The 22727-nt window shown below is 32.6% G+C and overlaps 1 protein-coding gene across 1 annotated transcript in view; it reads left to right on the forward strand.

Moving 5' to 3' along the window:
* LOC114325882 (low-density lipoprotein receptor-related protein 4) overlaps nt 1–22727 on the forward strand; it is a 205281-nt gene that overhangs the window by 153590 nt on the left and 28964 nt on the right. The window contains exons 20-23 of the mRNA XM_028274017.2: nt 3175–3368; nt 4505–4652; nt 10247–10569; nt 17914–18529. Of these exons, the coding sequence (XP_028129818.1) occupies nt 3175–3368; nt 4505–4652; nt 10247–10569; nt 17914–18529 (1281 nt within the window). The remainder of the gene's footprint in view (nt 1–3174; nt 3369–4504; nt 4653–10246; nt 10570–17913; nt 18530–22727) is intronic.

Genomic DNA, 22727 nt, shown 5'->3' on the forward strand with positions numbered 1-22727 from the left:
TAATTGAATCATAAGCCTGTTTTAAATCAATATTTTTTATGCCAGAATGATCATAACGTTACTAGATGAAAACCATTAACTTGCTGATCAGTCCTGATCAGTCCTGCATGTTTCCTGTTAGTGGAGTCACTGAAGGTTTTCACCTCTGATTTCGTTGAACCTTCATCGATTTTCATGAAAATTGGTGAGTCGTTAGAAGATACTTTAAGCAACAAAGGTGACATGATGCCAACTTGCGCTTTTACCCTGGGGGTGGATGCCACCCCTTCTCGGGGGTGAAATTTTTTTTATTAAAAATAATACCAGAAATCGATAGAGGGGCAACTTCTAAGCAAAATTTGTTATATAAAGTTATTAACATAAATCAATACTTTTGAGTTATTAAATATCAAAGATTTTATTTTTTCTTAAAAAAATGCATGTTTTAAAGATGTTTTTTACGTATTACTCAAAAACTATAAGCTTTTGTAAAAAAGCTATTATTACCAAAATTAAAGATAATAAAAAATTAATACACTCCTCACTTAAAGAACTAAACTAGTGTTATTTCAAAGTGAGTTATGGGTAATTGAATTTTAATTTTTTCGACGAGTACTCAAATCTAAGTATTCAAGCTTACATAACGGGAAAACGATGCATTTTATTTTATTTTAAACACTTGTCAAAGTACTTCGGAATAACTATCAAATGAGCTTAAGAAGAAGATAATAGCATCAAAATTAAGCAAGTTATGATGAAAATAATTGAACCCTTTCGATTTTTTTAGGAAAAAGTGAAAAATAAAACATACGCCATTTCCACAAAAATTAAAATTTGTAGTAATCCTCACAAGAGTTTCTTTAGGTTAACATAGTTAATGATTTCAACAATTTTGACCGGTTTAGAATGCATATTTTTGAAAAAAACTATAATTTAAAAAAATCAGAATTTTTAAAATTATCGTACTTTTCATTTTCTTTTGAGAATAACTCCAAAAATACTCAATATACGTAAAAAATGATATACAACAAAATTTTGATTTTTTCTGTTCCAAATACTATACCGTTTTACTATTTCCGTAGAGTAAAAAATAACCGAGATAGAAACGTTTAAAATTTTAATTTTGATGCGAGAACCATGTAACCGGGGCCATTTAACCTTTTATTTTTAAAAAGTAAGAGGTTTGAAAGACTAATTTCAACGTTTTTCAATAGCCCTTGCAATCAAATTTTAATTAGCTTTTAGGTGAACCTGATATCTTAAAAATTAACGGAGTTATTAACAACAAAACAATAACATTTTTTGGAAAATTTTTTAAAAGATACATTTTGAAACATTTTTGGTGCATAAATTTTAATGCTATCAACTTGTTCGAGGGGTTATTTGATAGATATTTCTAGGAGCTTTGACAAATGTTTAATAGACTTATGTTATAAAATGCATCATTTTCCCGGTATTTAAGCTTGAATACTTAGATTTGGGTACTCGACGAAAGAAATATACATTCCATTACCTATAACTCACTTTCAGTTACAATTGAAAGGTTTTTATAGTAAGGAGTTTATTTGATTTTTTATTAGCCTCAATTTTGATAATAATAACTTTTTTGTAAAAACTTATAGTTTTTGAGTTATTTATGAAAAATCGGTTAAAACCATGCATCTTTCTCACGAAAAATTAGAATCTTTGATCTTTAATAACTCAAAAAGTTTTGATTTATTTTAATAACTTTATATAACAAATTTTGCTTATAATTTGTCCCTCTATCGAACTGTGGGGTTATTATTAATAAAATAATTTTAACCCCCGATGAGGGGTGGCAGCCACCCCCAGGGTAAAAGCGCAAGTTGGCACCATGTCACCTTTGTTTCTTGAGATATCCTCTAACCACTCAGCAATTTTCATGCAAATCGATGAAGGTTCAACGAAATCGGAGATAATAGCTCATATCCACCTTCAGTGACTGCACTATGTGTACTTTATCATAAAGCATGCACAAACTGGATCATAACACTGATAATAATAATTTATTCTAATGTTGTTCTGGAGCTATTTCCTTGCGGCATTGTTATGATAAACTATTTAGATAGGATATAAGCCACAATTAAATTGAAAACATAATTATTTTATTAACGTTTCGACGCCCAAATCGGGTGCCGTTGTCAAAATGCAAAATACTACTAAATTAAACACAATTGTTGTTGCTAAGTAAAAAAAAACTTCTAATAATTTATTTAATCTGGCTCATTTATATTGACAATTCAGACGTATATTATATATATTTTTAAGTTGATATGGCCAATATTCATGAGTGGCGTTCCTGGGACGACTTTACTAAAAGATAGTTCATTCGATTATATGAAATCAATCCCAACTCAAGAATATCCGTAACAAAAAAATAATAGCATGTGATCTGCCTTTAAAAAGACAACCAAATGCAACGATGACAGTAAAATTCTCGCGTTAGAGACTCCATAGTTAATCACGAAAGAAAATACCACGATTAGTTAGTCAATAACATATCGATTTAGTACATATTTTATATTTTATTATTACTTATTGTATATCTATGTATTATTAATATTATTTATAATTTAAATATATTAAATCAGAATTTGGTATTAGTTTTTGAAAGTAAATTAAATGTAAGACCAAATACTTACGATGTCGGGATAGTATCACGAGATTTTTTCCTGGTTTTCCTTTGTGATCTACTAAGGAATCTCTAACGCGAGAATTTTACTGTCATCGTTGCATTTGGTTGTCTTTTTAAAGACAGATCACATGCTATGATTTTTTTGTGACGAATATTCTTGAGTTGGGATTGATTTCATGTAATCGAATGAACTATCTTTTAGTAAAATCGTCCCAGGAACGCAACTCATAAATATTGGCGATATCATTTTAAAGTCTTCTACTTAAACATGTATAATATACGTCTGAATTGCCAATATAAATGAGTCAGATTAAATAAATTATTAGAAGATTTTTTTACTTAGCAACAACAATTTTGTTTAATTTAGTAGTATTTTGTTTTTGAAAACGGTGCCCGATTTGGGCGTCGAAACGTTAATAAAATTATTTTTCCAATTTAATTGTGGCTTATTTCCCATATAAATAGTTAATTTATTCTAAGTTGGCTCGTTGTTCTTATACGTGCATTGGTATTATTATTTATTGTTATAATTATTTTAGATTTATTGGACCGACGGCGAACGAAATAGTTTAGAAGTAGCTGAATTGAATGGAAAAAACCGAAAAGTGCTCTTCAACAAAAATTTGGATAACCCCAGAGCCATTACATTACACTATCATCATGGTTTAATGTTCTGGTCTGACTGGGGCGATAAGGGAAAAATAGAGGTCGCTGGTATGGATGGTAGTAACAGGTAAGATTTTGAATAAAAGGTATTTAACGACAGTTTGGAATACTTTTTGATATGCAAATGATGTGATAATTATAACTAATTAATGATCATAGTTGTATGGTGTTTTACAGATAGTCAGGGAGAAGTATACTTTTGAAGTGTGTAAGATATATAATTCCTAGCTGATCGCTTTCGGCTTATAAAGCCATCTTCAGAGCTAAGCTACAATAAAAAGGTCTCTAATGAATAATTGATCTTAGAATTCAAAAGTTTAACTTAGGTCAAAAAGTTCAAAATTCCACTATGAAGAGAGATGGATTCCATGTACGATATAAAAAGATTCTATTTCTTATGCAGCTTTTTATTGAAGGAAAAAAACCTTGTCTGTCTATTGAAAAAATTGCTCAATGTTGCTGTTCGTTTTTTTGTAGTCCGAAAAGTTAAAACATCAAAAACGAGCACAAAGGACTTTCAGACAAAAAAATACATTACATATAACAAATATTTGATCATGGTAAGGTCAAGAAACCCTACCATCTGAAGAGTATAAGCCGAAAGCGCTCAGCTAGGAATTATATATCTTACACACTTCAAAAGTATACTTCTCCCTGACTATCTGTAGTCATAAGTGTGTACAAAACTATTTCAGTCTTTACATTTGTATGGTGTTTTAACGCCATTATTATGCTGGGGCCACACTAACGTCTAATGCCGTTTTTTATCGCATTATATGCCATCTCTGTAATGCAGATAATGCGATAATTACCGGCATTAGACGCTAGCGTAGCCCCAGCATTACTTGAATATTGGAACCTGTAGGCGTTCAACCATTTTTAGAGATTTTGTTAATAATAGTTATAATTGTTCTCACCTTTTTTCATCAAGATTAGCTAAAGTGTGGAATTTATTTATCCAGTAGTTTGTCTGTGTGGGTACTTTTTATTCGTTCATGGTTTTAGATTAGTTACCATAAATTGGCATTACTTCAGCTTTGTCATCGACCTTAAGGGCAATATTGTTGACAAATCAAAGGTTGTTAAGCAAGGTAATCCTTTAGGAAGACGAAAAGTGTCGGAAACATTATTTAATGGTGCTGCATAATTCATAATTATTACACTTTGTAAAAATACTTCATATAATACCTTATCTATTTTTAGAAAAATTCTAATATCAGATAATCTGAATTGGCCAAATGGACTAGCAATAGATAGACCAGAAAACAGACTGTACTGGAATGATGGAAAACTTCATACTATAGAGTCAAGTAGTCTTGATGGAAAAGATAGAAAAAAGATTCTAACTGAGGTATGTGTATTACAATATTACAAAAAAAAATCAAGTTTAAGTCTAAGTTCTTTAAGTTAATCAATAAGTAATCTAAGTTTAGCTAACCTCAAACATTGTGTATTTAGTATTAAGCATAATGTGATAAAAAAGTATATTCTTCTTACATTATATAAGCAATTTTGCTTGCTCATTGGCGGGTACTCTATTTAAGATTGTCGCTCCATATCTTGCGCGGTCGACCGATACTTCGTCTTCTACCACGTGATCATTTGTCCCTTGCTGTTTTAACAAATATTATGTCCACCATTTTACTGATGTGATTGTTTTATTCTTTTTTTTTTATTTAGTGTCCATTCGTTGATATCCTGTACATTACATTTTGTTCTGATCTCGTCACTCAGAGTGTTTCCTGTAATTCTTCTGAGTATTCTTATTCACGCTGTTCCCAGCATTCTCTGTATTCACAGTCAAAGTGTTGGTTACGCTATACATAGTGGGCCAAAGAAACCAGTCCACCTAGATATTTGGCAGTATTCATTAGATTTTATTTAAGGAAATGACGAAAAAGGTCGATTTTTGATCTAAGGGGGACACATTTTTGTTACATTCATCTATCATGTGTCAACCCCCTCCCTTCCACTTCCCCCACCCCTTTTTTAAAATAGGGAATAGGTATCGTGCTGTAGCTCATTTGAAAGGTTATTCAATTCTATATTCAGTAATATAAACATAAAAATAATTATTTATACAGGGTGTCCAAGAAAACAATATTTTAATTAAATTAATTGACACAAAAAGAAGAATGTATGTAATTTATTTAATTCAAAATACATTCTACTGCTGTCACAAAACAGAAAAAAAATGTTTTTTTTATAAATAAACATTGCTTTTCGCTTAATTTCAATGTTCAAGCTGCCACTTCATCTGCCTCTTGTTAAGTTGAATATTGAATTTAACCAACACACAATGTTTATTTATCAAGTAAACATTTTTTTCCGTTTTCTGTCAGCAGTATAATGTATTTTGAATTAAATAAATTACATACATTCTTATTTTTGTGTCAATTAATTTAATTAATTTATTTTTTTCTTGGACACCCTGTACAAATAATTATCTTAATATTTATATTACTGAATAGAGAATTGAAGAACCTTTCAAATGAGCTAGCACACGACCCCTATTTCCTATTTAAAAATAGGGGTGGGGAAAATAGAAAGGAGGGGGTTGACAAATGACAAATGTATGTACCGTAAAAATGTGTCCCCCTCAGATTAAAAATCAACGTGTTTCTTCATTTTCTTAAAATCTAATAAATACTGCCAAATATCGAGGTGGACTGTTTTCTTTGGCCCACACTGTATAGTGTTATTGTCATCCTGCTAATCTATTTGCTCTTTGTATTATTTGATCTCTTGCTTCTTTATCAATGTCTTTGTAGCGGGACAGTGCAATATCTAGGGCAGGGGTGGCGAACCTTTTCATATTAGACGGCCAATTTTCATTTTACCATTTTTGAGAAGGCCGCATCCATATATATACGATTTAATTAAAGGGATTTATATGCAAAATTAAAATACATAAATATAAATTCCAAAAAATTTGACATTTAATTTTACGATCCAGAAAATTTAATGGGATTTCTGTGGTTGTTTATTGGATGACAAAAAAGAAATATTTGGTTCAATTGACGTGGTACGTAATTTAAGTTGATCTTCCAAATGAACATCACTTATTTGACTTCTTAGGCGGGTTTTAATTTGAGTCATGTATGAAAATGTTACCTCGCAACAATATGTACTTCCAAAACATGAAAGAATTATTCGTGCGTGTTGTCTTAGACGAGGATAAATAACTGCAATCTTCCATATTTCAATAGGATCTTTTTTTGAATCGAATTATGATTTAAAGATATTATCTTCTCCTATCTCAAATAATTCCATTTGATATTCTTTGGGCGCTACGTCGATATCAACAAGGTGTGGTTCGAAAGTTAATTTAAGTGTGACAACAAATTTTTCAAAATCTGAGAACCTTTTATTATATTCTTCAATTAATATATCCAGAACAGAAACATACTCATCCAAATGTTGAGGGGAATAATTTTGCTCCATCATAATTTCCGATAACTGTGGGAAATGTTCTTTAGAAATTTCTAATCGACTTAGTAAAGATTTAAAGAATAAAAGTTTTTTTCGCAAAGCTTGAATTTTTTGCCATATTTCGTATATATATTTAGTTTTTTCCTGCAAGTTTAAATTCAATTCATTTTGCTTCATTGTCATGTCACATAAAAAGGCAGCATTTCTACAAAATTCTTTATCTGATAAATCGCAATATTTCTTTTGTTCTTCAAAAAATTAAATTATTTGTTGACGCAGGGTGAATATTTTTAGCAAAACTTGTCCTCTTGATAGCCAACGTATTTTGCTATGATATGGTAAGTCTCCATTGAATGTGTCATTAACTGACATTATTATATCTCGAAATTGACGATGACGCATTGAACTTGATCGAATAAAATTTACAATACCAATAATTTTTTCTAAAATATCGTTCAAACTAGCCGACTTAGCACATAGGTTTTGTTGGTGCACAATACAATGAAAAGAAATAAAGTTTTCTAAATTAGCATATTCTTTTTTTAATAACGAAATGAAACCTTCTCGCTTTCCTACCATGGCTGGTGCACCATCAGTACACACACTTACTAAATTATTTATAGTTAACCCTGCTTTACAAATTTTTATTTTGAAGTTCTCCAAGATGTCTTTTCCTCGTGTCCTGCCTGAAAGTTTCCTGATTTTTGTATACGGAATGGGTGTTTGTTATTTTTATAGCGTGATTTTTTATTTTATATCTATAGAAAGACTAATAATGTCATCCAAACAAAGTAAAACTGAACTATTTAATTTCTCAACTTTTATTTTAAAATTAATTTTTCCTTTTTGATTTTTTTGCAATTTTTGACCCTCGGTTTTGGCGCCCCTAAAGGATGGCGCCCGTGTGCATTGCACACTGTGAACATATGGTAGCGGGGACTGAAATCAAAATCCACATTTTTTTTACATAAGTTTGCTTTCACAGAAAAAAAAATTATATTAATAATTGTTCAACTGATAAAAATTTTTAAATTGTGCAATAATTGCTAAAATTTAAAATTAATTGACCCGTATTTTACTACAATACAATAGAAAACATTCTTCGATGTTTGTAATATATATTATCTTACAACTTACCTTATCCAAAAAATAAACAACATTTAGTAAAGTTGATACAGTTATACACCGGCAATTTCGTTGCCTCGACGTTACTTGGCTGCGTTCCTTTATGCAACTGCGAGGATCGTTTTCATGGACGTATAAATAAAGATGGACTAGGCATGCTCTACTCTTTGTTCACCGAAATTTTAAGCCAAACAGTTTATAGGCGCGGGGAAGGAATCGAGTTGATAGCAGATAGAATGTGACATTTCCTTCTTAGTCAGTGGCGTACCTTCCAATAATTGAACGGTATTTGAAACAATTTTTTTGTTTGAATAAATGATTACTAATGGTATTTTTAGTATCGTAAACTTTTTTTTATCGTTTAGTATCGTAAAATTTTTATAATTTTTAATTTATGAAAAGGCCACAACTTGGGCAAGAAAAGGCCACATGCGGCCTTAAGGACGCACGTTCGCCACCCCTGATCTAGGGTCTTTATTTCCATTAGTTGTTCAATGCATTCGTTCTTTACTAATTATTATTACTGTTCTAGTTTGGGTTGTTTAATTGTTTTTACAATATCCAGCGGGATCTGTTTATTGTACAAGAGATAGATTACATATTTAATTCCTCTCTGTCAAATGCCCTATATAAGTCGATTAAACATAGGATTGCGGGTCTATAGTATTCTAATACTTTCTCTGTAATCTGTTTTATGATGAATGTTGTATCTGTATACGTCTTCCCGTAGAAACCTTATTGCTAATCTGCTAAAATAAAATGAGAAGAGGAATTCGGAATCACATCACAGGAATAGTCCAATTCCTATAGTATTTAGAGCCAACAGTAGCGATCAACAAGTAGCAACAAATGCGTTCCAAGATTGTGGCTGTAATTTTGAATATTTTGTCGAGATATTTGGCACATATATTCGCAATATAATAGAGAATGGCGGTACAGAGCCAAATTTCAGGAATATGTTAGTATGTGGAAATTACTCTATAACTAAATAAAAAATTGAAAAAAGAAGCCTGTACCGCCATTAAGAAAGACAAAAAATACACTTTCTTCAAATAAACTTTTTTATCCCGTGCCTAGATTTTGTGTCACATTGGAACTACTAAACATCGATTTTTTTATAACAGGAAATCGATCACTAACTTGGCAACATTTCGCGCCTATGTGTATAAAAATTATTGTTTTTGATAGTATAAACGTCACTGTCAGTGTCGAATTACCGATGCACTGTTGCCTCACTTTTGAAAGTTCGCAGAACTTTCGCAATCTTGGACCGCGTTTGTTGCTATCTGTTGATCGCTATTGTGTGCTCTTCATGGATAGAAATGGAGTATTTCATGAAAATTGTAAGGATCAGAAGTAAGCAACTATGAGAGAGAAGAGAAGAGAATGTTATACAATGCGGATGACTCTGAAGACAATTACTGACGAGAATTCCAAATGAGAAATAAAATGCGACGACATTTTTGTATAAGTTTGCATAACGATATCAATATAGCAGTGAGAGCAGAATAGCATTAAATTATAGGGAGAACCAGCATATTATAGAAATATGAACATGTAATGGAAAGGCAGCAATATCTTTAAGTCTCTTCTGACTATAGTTAACAAATATTAATTTTATATTAGAAGGAGGTGAAAAAATACTATGTCAAAGTCTGTAAAAAATATTTATTTCCTTAGCTAAGCCCTTCCGACAAAACTGTCATCATTGGAGCCAAAGGTCAATATAAGAATAAAAAGTACCACTTCCTAAGGTCATATACATAAGCATCTTAACGATATCTGGCTACATTAGAATATAAAATCATGTGTGCGTATGCACTATAGTTGTCCTCTGTACAATCCCCACACGAAAAAACAACCATCATGACCGAAGAGTATCATCAGTCAGTTATTTCTCTTCGGCCATGATGGTTGGGTGATATGCCCACGCCATGAAAAAAGTTTTAATGTGTTTGTATCGTTTGTGTGGCCGTTTTTTTCCTTTTTTTTTTCTGTGTGGGGGTTGTACAGAGGACAACTATAGTGTATACGCATACATAATTTTATATTGTAATGCAGCTAGATATTGTTAAGGTGCTTACGCACATGACCTTAAGTAGTGGTACTTTTTTATCTTCTATTGACCATTAGCTCCGATGATGACAGTTTTGTCGAAAGCGCTTAGCTAAGGAAATAAATAAATTTTACACATTTTAACGTACAATTTTTCCACTTTCTTCATGTATTATTTAAGTGTGTATAAAATTTATCAGTCTTTCAACTATTTTATATTTAATTAGTATCCTAATGGCGTCTTTATTTTCAATTTGCAGCGATAATTGTATTATTAAGTATGTATTACTGTTTATACGGTTAAGTATAAATAATTTTCTAATTTTTATTCAGGTATCATACCCTTATGGTCTAGTAGTTGTCGGCAACCACATCTACTGGACAGATTGGCAAACCAAATCCCTACACCGAGCCGAAAAGATTACTGGCAACGATAAAACCATCATCAGAGACAAGTTAGGAGGGTTAATGGATGTTCGGTCTGTCCAAAGTGATAACATCGCAGAAAATGCATGTGGAAATAATAATGGAGGATGTTCTCATTTGTGCTTGAGAAACCCAGTTAGTTATACTTGTGCGTGTCCAACAGGTTTAACCAAGTTAAATGAAAATCAATGCGAGCTTATACCAGAAGCATTTTTGTTAATAGCTACGCGGTAAGTTAAAAAAAAAACTATTAGTTTCATAAAATATTTTTATACTAAAATCCGCAATAAAAAGGATGTCCTGTAGTCGGCTGTATAGGCGAGCGGCACAACCCTAATTTGAGGATTAGAAATCGAAAAAGCGACCATAAAAGATGAATGACAAATTTTGGTCATTCTTTATGTTTTCGAGGTCGCTGAATCCGAATATGGAGTTTATTTTTATCTAGAATTGGTAGAACATGTTCAAAAATCAAATTTGAAGCGAAAATGTGAAAAATCTATTTTGATGATTTTTCAACTTTAACTCGGTGTATCTTTGGTAGCTGTAAATATTTATGTTTCATGTTTACTTAAAAAAGTTGAGTGACAAACTTTTTAGTTTATAATTTTAACCAACACAACATTAAAACATAATGGTAGGGGAGCCCAAGCGGGGATTTTTGCAGTTACTCGAGCGCGTCAGATTAGCATATGGGAGAAACCTGGTACCCTGCAGATGTACCTCTATCATATATTGGCTCTTAACACAGGGGAGTTCGTTAAGGGGGGCCCGAAAAAAAAATCTATCCTTAAAAAAACTCGAAATTGTCAGATTAAGATATGGTAAGTTAAGTACATGCAAAAGAGTGTATATTTCAAAAATCTGACGATTTGAGCCGGGCGTAAGGAAATAGGTGAGTCCCAAAGTTTCACAAGAAAAAAGCGAATATTTCGCGAAATGAATGACAGATCGAAAAACTAAAAAATATGTGCACAATATTTTTTAAAAATCTATCGAATAATACCAAACACGACTTCCCACAAAGAGGGGTGGGGGGTAAATTTAATATTTTAAATACGAATCCCGCGATATTTCGCGAAATGAACATCAGATCGAAAAACTGTAAAATACACTTATTCAATATTTTTGAAAAATCTATCGAATGGTACCAAACACGACCCCCCATGGATGTGGGATGGGGGGTTACTTTAAAATCTTAAATAGGAGCCCTCATTTTTTATTGCAGATTTGGATTCCTTACGTAAAAATAAGTAACTTTTATTCGAAACATTTTTTCTAATTATGGATAGATGGCGTTATAATCGGAAAAAACGATTGTTGGAAATGGAAAATTAAATTAAAAAATGGCAAGCGCCCACTAAAATGGAAAACTTTACTTAACTTTTTTTAGTTTTAGGACCTACTCTTCACAACCCAATAGGTCCCCAAAGCGCTCGAGTGACTGCACATTTAGCATACTTTGCTCCCCTACCATAAGACATGAAGAAGTTTTCTGGAAAATAGGTCTTAAAGTCAATGTATTCAATAGGAAAAAAGTTATGTGACTTTATAGACGAGCGGCACACCCCAAAAACGCTTATGTATTTCTCGAGATGTTTACCACGGTGTGGCAAATGGCTAATTTTGGTCATACGTTATGTTTTTGATAGTGCTAATAACGAAAGTGAGGTTTATTTTGAATTTTTTGTTTGGAAACATTGTCAAAATCACAATTTTACACTAAAAATAAAAAAAAAATTAAATCACGTTTTTTGCTTTTAACTCGCTACAACTCTGTTCCATTTTAACATTTTTTCTGAAATTTTTATAGTATACATTTTCTCACCTTTCTGAAGACAATGGGAACGGCTTGAATCTTTTATTCTTATTATAATAAAAGTTATGAATTTTTTGGGCGCGCGACTTTTCCCCCAACACGACTGTACCTTATCGGCAGAGTCTACGAGAATTGTAGGGTAAATTGAAGCTATAATTACAAAGAAAGAAATATGTATATCTTTGTACTCACTTTATAACGCTCTAAAAATTACGGGATCTGGATTTCAATGCATATTTTTTTTATAATTCTCGTAGCAAAGTTACGCGTGAAGTTAGTCGTATTTATGATAGTTGGGGAAACGTCCGCAACCCGAATTTTTTAAAGTAAAAGGTGCAGATTCCTGAATTGCAAAGTATAATCGCAAAAGTTGAGTGACAAAACCCTCACTCTCAGAATTCAATTTTTTAAATTTTTTTACGTTTTCTGCAATTAAAAAATGAGATAACGCGGATTTTTAGCTCGCCACCCCCCTTACCCCTCCCTCCACAGCCAAAAACGTAGATTTTTAGATTTATTTTTTTTTAGTTGGGTTGCAATTGATTTAAAAATTTCAAAAAATTCACACGTGTAGCTGAGGCTTTTACAAAACACGTCTATTTTCTATGGACCCTTAGGTCGAGTGTACATAACCTCAAATTTTTTTGAACTTTTAGAACCTATAACTTTTTTTTGGAGGGGGCTGCAGGTCCAATTTTTTTTGGATTTTGTGTATTTTATCAAAAGCTGTCTCTCTGATTTTTTTCAGATTTTTCCGTCAGGTGCGCCATTTTGAAAAATCCGGAAAACTGTATTTTTAGGGGGTTTTTGGGGATTTTCTCCATTTTATAGACTACAACATAGATCAACTCAAGGTTTTGTTAATAGATTATGTATAATTTGAAATAAATGAGTATTTTAGGAGTATGAAAAATTGGGCAAAACACCTTTAAACACCCCAAAAACCATATTTTTTTTTAAGTTATGTAAGGGTTCTTGCGGGCTTAATGATTTTTTTGAGATCGATACAACCTGAATATTTTTTTTTCATTTTTTTACGTTATATGTGATTAAAAAATAAGACTAATCGACTAATCGCATTTTTAGCACACCACCCCCTCCCCCTGCCCCCACAAAAACGTCAATTTTTCTATTTTTTTTTTTTGTTTAAAGTTCCAATTAATTTAAAATTTTTATGAGGCTTCTACAAAACATATCTATTTTTTATAGACCCGTGTAGGTCGAGTGTACAATACATATAACCTCAAATTTTTTTTAATTTTTTTAAAACGTATTTTTGACTTCCAATTGATATTTTTTTAAAACGTCCAATGAATATTGTACATGTACATCTCTCTCTCGCGGACGGCCGCTTCAATACATGGTTAGCGCTCATTTTTAATTATTAAAAATAATAGTTAATAATAAAATAATGACAAAAATTTCTTTAGGCTATTGCAGGGGGGCTTTAAACTTTGAGTTGGTCACTTTATGACTTTCATAATAATAATTTTTAATCGAGTTATTAAGCCTTGAAAATGGCCATTTTCGCGTTTTTCAAATTTGAAATTGCATGTAACTCGACAACAGTCAATTTTATAGAAAAATTACAAGATATATTTTTTGCTCAGCTTGGTCCAGAGAATCTAAAACAAATTTGTCCGAAGTGAAAAAATTTATTTTTTGAATTCGTTTAAAAAAATGTTTAAACAATTTTCCGACCGCGGTACTGCCTGGCACCTTGTGGATTTGTTATAAGGACCTGTTTTTGAGTAAGTTTGTGCAAAAAAATTAATCGGAATAATTTAACTAACGGGACAAGCATACAGCGTGGACTATTTGCATTATGAGCCAAACGTAGATGGTTTGTAAAATACACAAAACACAAAAAAAATAGCAGCCATCGCCAAAAAAAGTTATACGTACCTATTAAAAAACAAACAAAAAATGAGGGTCCATAAAAATAGATGTTCTGTAAAAGCCTCAGCTGTGCGTGTGAATTTTTTGTAATTTATAATTTAATAATTACTATTCTAAATGCGAAATAAGCCACAATTTAACTAAAAAATGATTTTATTAACGTTTCGACGTCCACCACGGACGTCGTTGTCAAAAAACAAAATATTAATAAAACAAAAATGTTGCTTGGTAAAAAAATCTTCTCATAATTTAATTTAATCTGACTTATTTATATAAATCGTCCCAAACCATTTTTCAGTGTGTCAAAGATTATCGAATTCTCTCTATCGCATTACAGATGGAAAATAAAATCATTTTTTAGTTAAATTGTGGCTTATTTCCCATTTATAATAGTTAATTACAAAAAGGCCACAAAGAAATAGCTTCAGAACAACATTTATAGTTTAATTGCAAACCAACTTAAAAAAAAAATAAAATCGAAAAATCGACATTTTTGGCTGTGGAGGAAGGGGAATAGGGGAAGTGGGCTAAAATTGCGGTGAGTCCCAATTTTTTAAAATCATATAGAACGTAAAAAATAAAAAAAATATTCAGGTTGTATCGACCTCAAAAAATATAATTAGACCCGCAAAAATCCTTACCAGACTTTAAACAAACATGGTTTTTGGGGGTTTAAAAGTGTTTAGCCCAATTTTTGAATATCCTAATATACTCAGTTATTTCAAATTATACATAATCTATTAACAAAACCTTGAGTTGGTCTATGTTGCAGTCTATAAAATGGAAAAAAATCCCCAAAACCCCCCTAAAAAAACAGTTTTCCGGATATTTCAAGATGGCGCACCTGACTGAAAAATCTGAAAAAAATTAGTGAGATAGCTTTTAATAAAATACACAAAATGCAAAAAAATTGGTCCAGCAGCCCCCTCCAAAAAAAAGTTATAGGTTTTAAAAAAGTTAAAAAAAAATTTGAGGTTATGTACACACGACCTAAGGGTCCATAAAAATGGATATATTTTGTAAGAGCCTCAGCTACATGTGTGAATTTTTTGAAATTTTTAAATCAATTGCAACCCAACTAAAAAAAATTAAATCTAAAAATCTACATTTTTGGCTGTGGGGGGAGGGGTCAGGGGGGTGGCGAGCTAAAAATCCCCGTTATCTCATTTTTTAATTGCACAGAACGTAAAAAAATTTAAAAAATTGAATTCTGAGAGTGAGGGCATTTTGTCTATCTTAACGGGGGGTACCCTTTAGCTTTTTAATAAAGTTTATGTTAAAATATAGAGTACAAAGAACAAAATGTTTTATAGAAAAAATAATGGTGCAACTTTTAATTTTAAGAAAACGTGATTTCATTTCTTCTTATTTTTAGGTAAAATTGCGATTTTGACCATGTTCCCCTATGTAGAACTCAAAATAAACCTCACTTTCGTTTTCAGAACCATCAAAAACATAAAGTATAACCAAAATTAGCCATTCACCACACCGTGGTCAGTATCTCGAGAAATGTGCGTTTTTTTGGGGGAGTGCCACTCGTCCATAAAGTCACATAACTTTTTTCCTATTACATATTTTGACTTGAAATTTTCCAGAAAACTTCTTCATAACTTATGTTTTAATGATGGTTTGGTTAAAATTATAAGTTAAAAAGTTTGTCATCCAACCTTTGTAAGTAAACATGAAACTAACGATATCTGATGACAAAATGTTTAAAAATTAACAACTCCTTTCTTAATTTGTTTAAACATCTCAAGCAAACTTCATTGTTATCTAAATACTTCAAAGATGATACAGTAAAATTCGAAAGAAACTATTTACAGCAACCCCAGATACAGCGAGTTAAAGTCGAAAAATGATCTAAATTGATTTTTCGCATTTTTGCATAAAATTTTAGAATAAAATTTTAGATAAAAATAAACTTCATATTCGGATTTAGAGACCTCGAAAACATAAAGAATGTCCAAAATTGGTTATTCACCTAAAAGTTGATTTTCGTGGTCGGTATAACGTAATTTTAGGGGTTGCTGCCGCTCGCCTAGTATATCATCAATCACAAAAAAATAATCAAAATCCTTTATAAAAGGATTTTAAAAAAGGACCCTTTCGGGTTACATCACAGAACATTCAGTGCTGCTTAAAGGTATACATATTATATATTATATATGCAACCAAAAATACTGGGTGAAAACCCTTTAAATGGTATAAAGTTTTTATAGTTACATTTTTGTATAAAATAATATGGATTCTTTGACCTTTTTTTGATTTTACATCGTGGTAACGTAAGACTTCCCCACACTGTCCCACACTGTGGGTTGATGGACCTGAGGGTAAAACCAATATGGACTCTAGATTGCAACTGACTTGACTGACACTTTTGAACGGATGCTTGAAGAAGGCCCTTAATGCAACCGGAAGTTTGAAATAAAATTAAAATTTTTAATGTGGATTTTTTATTGGTTATTACGTCTAATTGGACTGCATCCATGTCTTCGAGAGGAGGTCTAGATGTTCCTCTTAAAAATGTTATCATTGAACATCGATCTTGTGTCACAATATTTATAATATTAATATCTATAATTATGTAGTTTAAAGGTCATTTGACCTCATTCTGTGGCTAGTTCCAATTACTAGATGTATAGATATTTCTCACTGATGATGGTCCAATATATCGAAAACTGTCTGAATTTATAAATCCATGTTGGATATGGACAGCAGAGATCGCCGTATAATAAACTATATCTATTACGAACAAACTGCAGCTGTTAGAGTAGGGGATCAGTTAACAGACGACATAAAGATAAAAGGAGTGTGCGACAGGGATGTATATTGTCCTCATTATTGTTCAATACATATTCAGAGCACATTATGAACCTAGCGCTAACGGACATAGACGAGGAAATACTTATAAATGAAGAACGATTGAACAACATAAGATAAGCTGATGATACTGTCATTTTTGCAGACAGTCTTGAAGGTCTGAAGACACTTGTCTCCAGGGTGGCAGAAGTAAGTAGCAGGTTTGGGCTTGATTTTAACATCAAAAAAACCAAATACATAGTTATAAGCAATAATAGGATACCACCTGGTCAATTACTAGTTAACCAACAACCTATAACACAAATCACCAACTTTTGTAATTTGGGTGCAAACTTAAATGAACAGTGGAACAAATCGAGGGAAATTATGATAAGGATCGAGAAGGCAAGATCAGCTTTCGTCAAAATGAAAAAAATCTTTAACAGCCACGATATAAAATTGGAAATAAAAGTTCGTTTACTAAAATGCTACGTATTCTCCGTTCTTTTATATGGCGTGGAGTCATGGACCTTAACTGAAGCATCACTGAAGAGACTCGAAGCATTTGAGATGTGGTGATATAAACGCATGTAGAGGATTTCCTGGACAGACAGAGTTACCAACGAAGAAGTTCTACATAGAATGGGTAATGAGCGCGAACTAGTCGTAACCATAAAACGTCGCAAACTGGAATGCCTGGGTCATATAATGCGCAATGAACAACGATATGACCTACTTCGGACCATACTTCAAGTTAAAGTTCATGGGAAAAGAGGTCCAGGACGAAGAAGAATATCCTGGCTTCATAACCTGCGAAAATGGTTTAACTTAACCACTACCGGACTTTTCAGGGCAGCAGTCAACAAAGTCAAAATAGCCATGTTAGTGTCCAACATCCGTAACGGATAGGCGCCATAAGAAGAAGATGTTGGATATTAAAAAAAAATTAATAAAATTTTATACATTAGAAGTTGTTGACTTATAGCAAAATATTTATTTTAATTGTTATTTTGCTGTTAATAATGATATGTATATTGATTATGTTTTGTTGTTTCAGTTACGCTTTTACCCAAATAAGTCTAGACACAAATGACATGTGGGATGTTACCCTTCAAGTAGATGACATAGAGAACGTAATCGGGGTAGACTTCCACTGGGAGAAGAAGCTGATTTTCTACACAGATATCGAGAAAAATGCCATCGGCTCCGTATCAATGTATAACTTATCAGATGTGAAAACCATTATTAACAAGAACCTTTCTTCCCCCGACGGGATTGCAGTGGACTGGATAGCCAATAACATTTACTGGACAAATACGGGACATAAAATTATCGAGGTAGCGCGCTTGGATGGTTCCCACAGAAAAACCATTATCAGTAAATACCTGTGCGACCCCAGATCTATAGCTTTGTATCCTAAAGTGGGATTAATGTTTTGGTCCGACTGGGGACAACCAAAGATAGAACGAGCTTACTTAGATGGATCTAGAAGAACAATTTTAGTGGACACGCAAATCAGTTTTCCCATTGGTCTGACCATTGATTTTGGACTGAGAAGAGTTTACTGGATAGATGCAAAATTGAATGACGAAAAAATCGAGACTACCGATTTACATGGCAAAAATAGGGTTAAGTTTGATATTCAGTCCTTCCATCCATTTTCATTGACACAGGTAAGTGTATTCTATTAACAATTCTATTCTCTCTATATAATGAGTCTTCTAGCCAATCAAAATATATTATTACATAACATAAACAAATTCAAATTATATTTTTTTTACTTAAACTGCTTCCCAGGGGTACTTAAAAGGATGGACTGGTCGTTTTATGAATGAATTGATCTTAGTAAAGTCTACACAGACTCTTATTTTACCATTTTTCTTCTGTACAATTACCAAGGGACTAACGACATCTGAAGGTAGCTCATCAGCTGGTTTAATGATGTTTTTCTTAACTAGGCTATCTAATTCAGCTTTTACATAATCCCTCCAAACGGATGGAATCCTTCTAGGACAGGTTACAGTATAGGGACACTATTTTATTTCAAATAGATATGCATTGGCGTACTATTCATAGGTTGTAAGATGTCGTTAAAATTAAATATATCTTTGTACATGCCTAAAATCTTATTTTTTATGTCTTAGCAAATTTCTAATAAAGGATTTTCAGGAATTGCATTAACCTTGAAAGAAGTAACACTGAAGATTGGCTTTGGGAACTCTGAATGGATTATACCCAAATGGATTATGGACATTCTGTCGATTAACAGCTCTTTAACTCCACTACAAATGTAGACTGTGGTGTTAACAGAACGACCTTTATAGATTATTTGACACTGCAAACTTCCAATTACGTCAAGTTTCGATTTGTCTGCGGATTCCAGGGTCAAAGTAGAGCGTTGTAAATCAGATCTTGTATATTTAAGCAAACGCATAAGCTCTTCACCTACCGCACAGACTTCTGCGTCTTTATCAGGGGTGGCTTTATAAGAATATGTTATGTTTTTGTTTAAAATTGAATTTATTTTTGCTTCAATTTGTCGGTTTCTACTTTTATTAGCAGCATAATCGATAGAAGTAATTTTTAAACACCCTATATTGACAGTTTCTTCTATGGGTTCAGTTGGAATATCTACGGAACGAATCTCTTTTGATAAACAGCATTTGGTATAATGCCCCTTTCGGTTACATTTTTCACACGTTGCATTGATAGCTGGGCACTTGTAATTATTGTGCCTTGAAAAACCGCACTTTAAGCATTTCTTTTTATTTAAATTGCTACTAGGCTGATTAACTTTGATTTTTGCACTACTTTGTTTGCATATATTTTCTTCTAAGGCTGCTTCCTCAGCTTCGCCTAATTTGATAATGTCTTCAATCTTTGCTGAATCTGGGAGAGTTCTACATTTTTTTTCTTATCTGAGCATCAAAAAGTGACTCATGACATGATCGGCTAGAAACTGATCGTAACAACTTGAGCATGGATCTGTAAGTTGGAACAATTTGACTTTTTCTCTATAAAAAGAGAAAAAAGATTCTCATTGCTCTTGCTTTCTGTTCTTGAAGTGACTTCTTCTCAAGCGACTATTCTCCTTCTTTTTAAAACATTCTTCCAATTTATTTAGTAGATTTATGTAATTTGAGCCTTTTTCTTTATCAAATTTTTTTACTAACCGGACCATATCTGATATATCTAGATTAAAATATAATTCGAGAAGAGCTAATAATTTTTTATGGGGAGCGTCTTCTACGTTTTGAAAGGATATATAGTGCTCAAATTTTCGTCTCCATTCCTTGAACTGTAAGTAAGTCAAGCTTTCTACCAATTTTTCAGGACCAGCCACGGCATTTGATAAATGTAAGTTGTAGTTTATACTGTTAGTCAACGTTTTTGAATTCTCAGCCTCTTCTGCAATTGAAAATGTTGCTGCGGGGTTATCAGTCGAGACAACAGAAGTTTTTGACAGCAGTACTTGCAAATATTTGATGCTATCTTGTGCGGAACTTACAAAATGTTCGAGATTTGTAATCCGATCATTGAAACTCTTTTCTTCATTAAAAGAAATACTGGTTTTGGTCTTTCTTTTTGGCATCTTCTATTTTGTAGGTTTTAGAACTGCGCTATGATAATGTTCGTTAAATATAATTTATTTAATGACACTGACAATCAACAAAATAAACTAACCTAAGTACATATATAAATCTAAATATATATTAACTATAACTATAATATTCCTACACCGCATTATGGATTTTTTACTCAGAAAATTGTGACGACTTCCCAAAAAATCGGATGATCACTTGAATAAAATTAATAAAAAGGGATAAGAGTGCTGCAGGACAGATGGCGTAGGAAGCAGTTAAGGAAGCCTATGTTTAGCAGTGTAGGATTGGGACTGGATGATTATAAACTACAATATTATAAAACAAGTCGTGTATAATAAATGATCATTATTATCCAGTCTTCTGCATCCAAAATTGAACATAGGCCTTCCCTAATGTTTTTCAGTTCTGTTGGTCTTGTGCTTCCTGTTTCCAATTCGCAGCAATAATTTTGACGTCGTGTCTCAATGTACAGATGGTCTAGCTTTACTTCTTCTATCTGCTTGTGGTCTTCACACTGTAATGTTTTGGATTACCGACCTGTCATTCACTCTGGCAGCATGACCCGCCAAATTCGATTTATGATATGAGCTCTGTGTCATCCTTCTTCATATTTCCTCATTTATAACCGTGGGTTTGAGAGTCAGTTTAATAACGACCGTTCCATTCTTCTTTGGACCCCTCTGAGTTTGACTGCTGTGGCATGGGTTGAGGAGAAAATATTTCAGGGTCTTAAACCATAATTGGAAGCACATATAATATGTATTGATCGAAAGTATTCTTTTTCAAATAATTTTACAGGTTACTCTTGAAGATGCCTGATGCTCCATATGCCACCCACGCTAAAGTGATTCTTCTTTGCAATTTGGCGGTTTGGTTGTCCTGGGAAATTCGGATTTCATGACCTAAGTATTTAAGTTTATGACCTGATGCTATTTCATTGCATCTGACTTTTGGATTTTTGCTTGATACCAGATTTGTCATGTTTGTCTCTTAAAATTTTTGATCAAACCAACTTCTTTACAGGCGGTTTCTAACTTAGTAGCCATAATTCCATTCTCTATTAAGTCATCTATTATCAGAAGTATGTCGTCCGCAAATCGTAGGTGGAAGAGAATTTTGCCGTCGATTCATTTTGGGTCCCAATTATTCAATATTCTTAAACTTCAATTGTTTAAAAGCATGTTCCAGAACTGCCGTAAAGAGTTTGGAAGATGACGTTCCTCCTTATTTGATTCCTTGCACTATTGTGTAAGTTTTCTATCAGTTTGGAGTACCGATAATCTGTACGACTTTCCTCTAACGCTCTCGCTAATAATTTATAGCGTATTCCGAATGCTTTGCAAAAGTCTACAACAGCAAAGACTCATGGTCGGTTGTATTCGATGTATTTTTCTATAACCTCTTTTATGCAGTGGATGTGATCGTTAATGCCAAAGTTTTTCCTAAAGCCTCTGTATTGCCTAGGTTGGTAAGAATCTAATTTTGTTTTCATTCTGTTTGTTATTATTCTTGTGAATAACTTGTAGAGGTGGTTAAACAGGCTTATGGGCTGGTAATTTTCTAGATCTATTGGATCGCACTTGTTGTATAATAAAATGGTAAGTGCACTATATGACATCCTGTAGGTGCTTCACTTTGGTGCAGACATAAGTTGTACAGTTCCTTTATTTTCTCTACATTTCATCTCCTTCAATATTTGCAGCTTTTATAACGATATTATCTTATCCCTGAGCTTTATTTCTTTTCATTTTCTTTAATATGTTATTTATTTCGTTTGTTGGTATATACTCAGTGACATTAGAAGTGTTACAAGAAGGAATCATTTCTGGAACTTAATTTTTTGGCAACATGGTAAATTTTCATCAAGAATGAAACGATAACATTAGCAAGACTTTTTATACATGTAATAAAAAAAATTAATAATGTGTTTGGCGACCCCGAGCTGAATACAATCCTGTACGCATCTAGGGATTGACAAAATGAGATGATCAATGTCTGCTTGTGACACCTCGTTCCAAGCAACTTGAATTTAATGGATTAACTGTGCCAGAGTCTGTGGAGGATGCTGCAAAGTGGACAGTCTCCTCCCCATCATATCCCACGCATGTTCAATAGGATTTAAACGCAAAAAATGAACGCCAGCGTCTTGGAGAAAGTTCATAGCTCAAAAAATATGGGAACGCGCGTTGTCTTCTTGAAAAATGGCGTTTCGACGACCGTCTAGAAAAGACAGTAAAGTGGTTTGCAAAATGTCATCAACATAACG

The sequence above is a fragment of the Diabrotica virgifera genome, chromosome 1 (genome assembly GCF_917563875.1).
Source record: "Diabrotica virgifera virgifera chromosome 1, PGI_DIABVI_V3a".
NCBI classification, from domain to species: Eukaryota; Metazoa; Arthropoda; class Insecta; order Coleoptera; family Chrysomelidae; genus Diabrotica; species Diabrotica virgifera.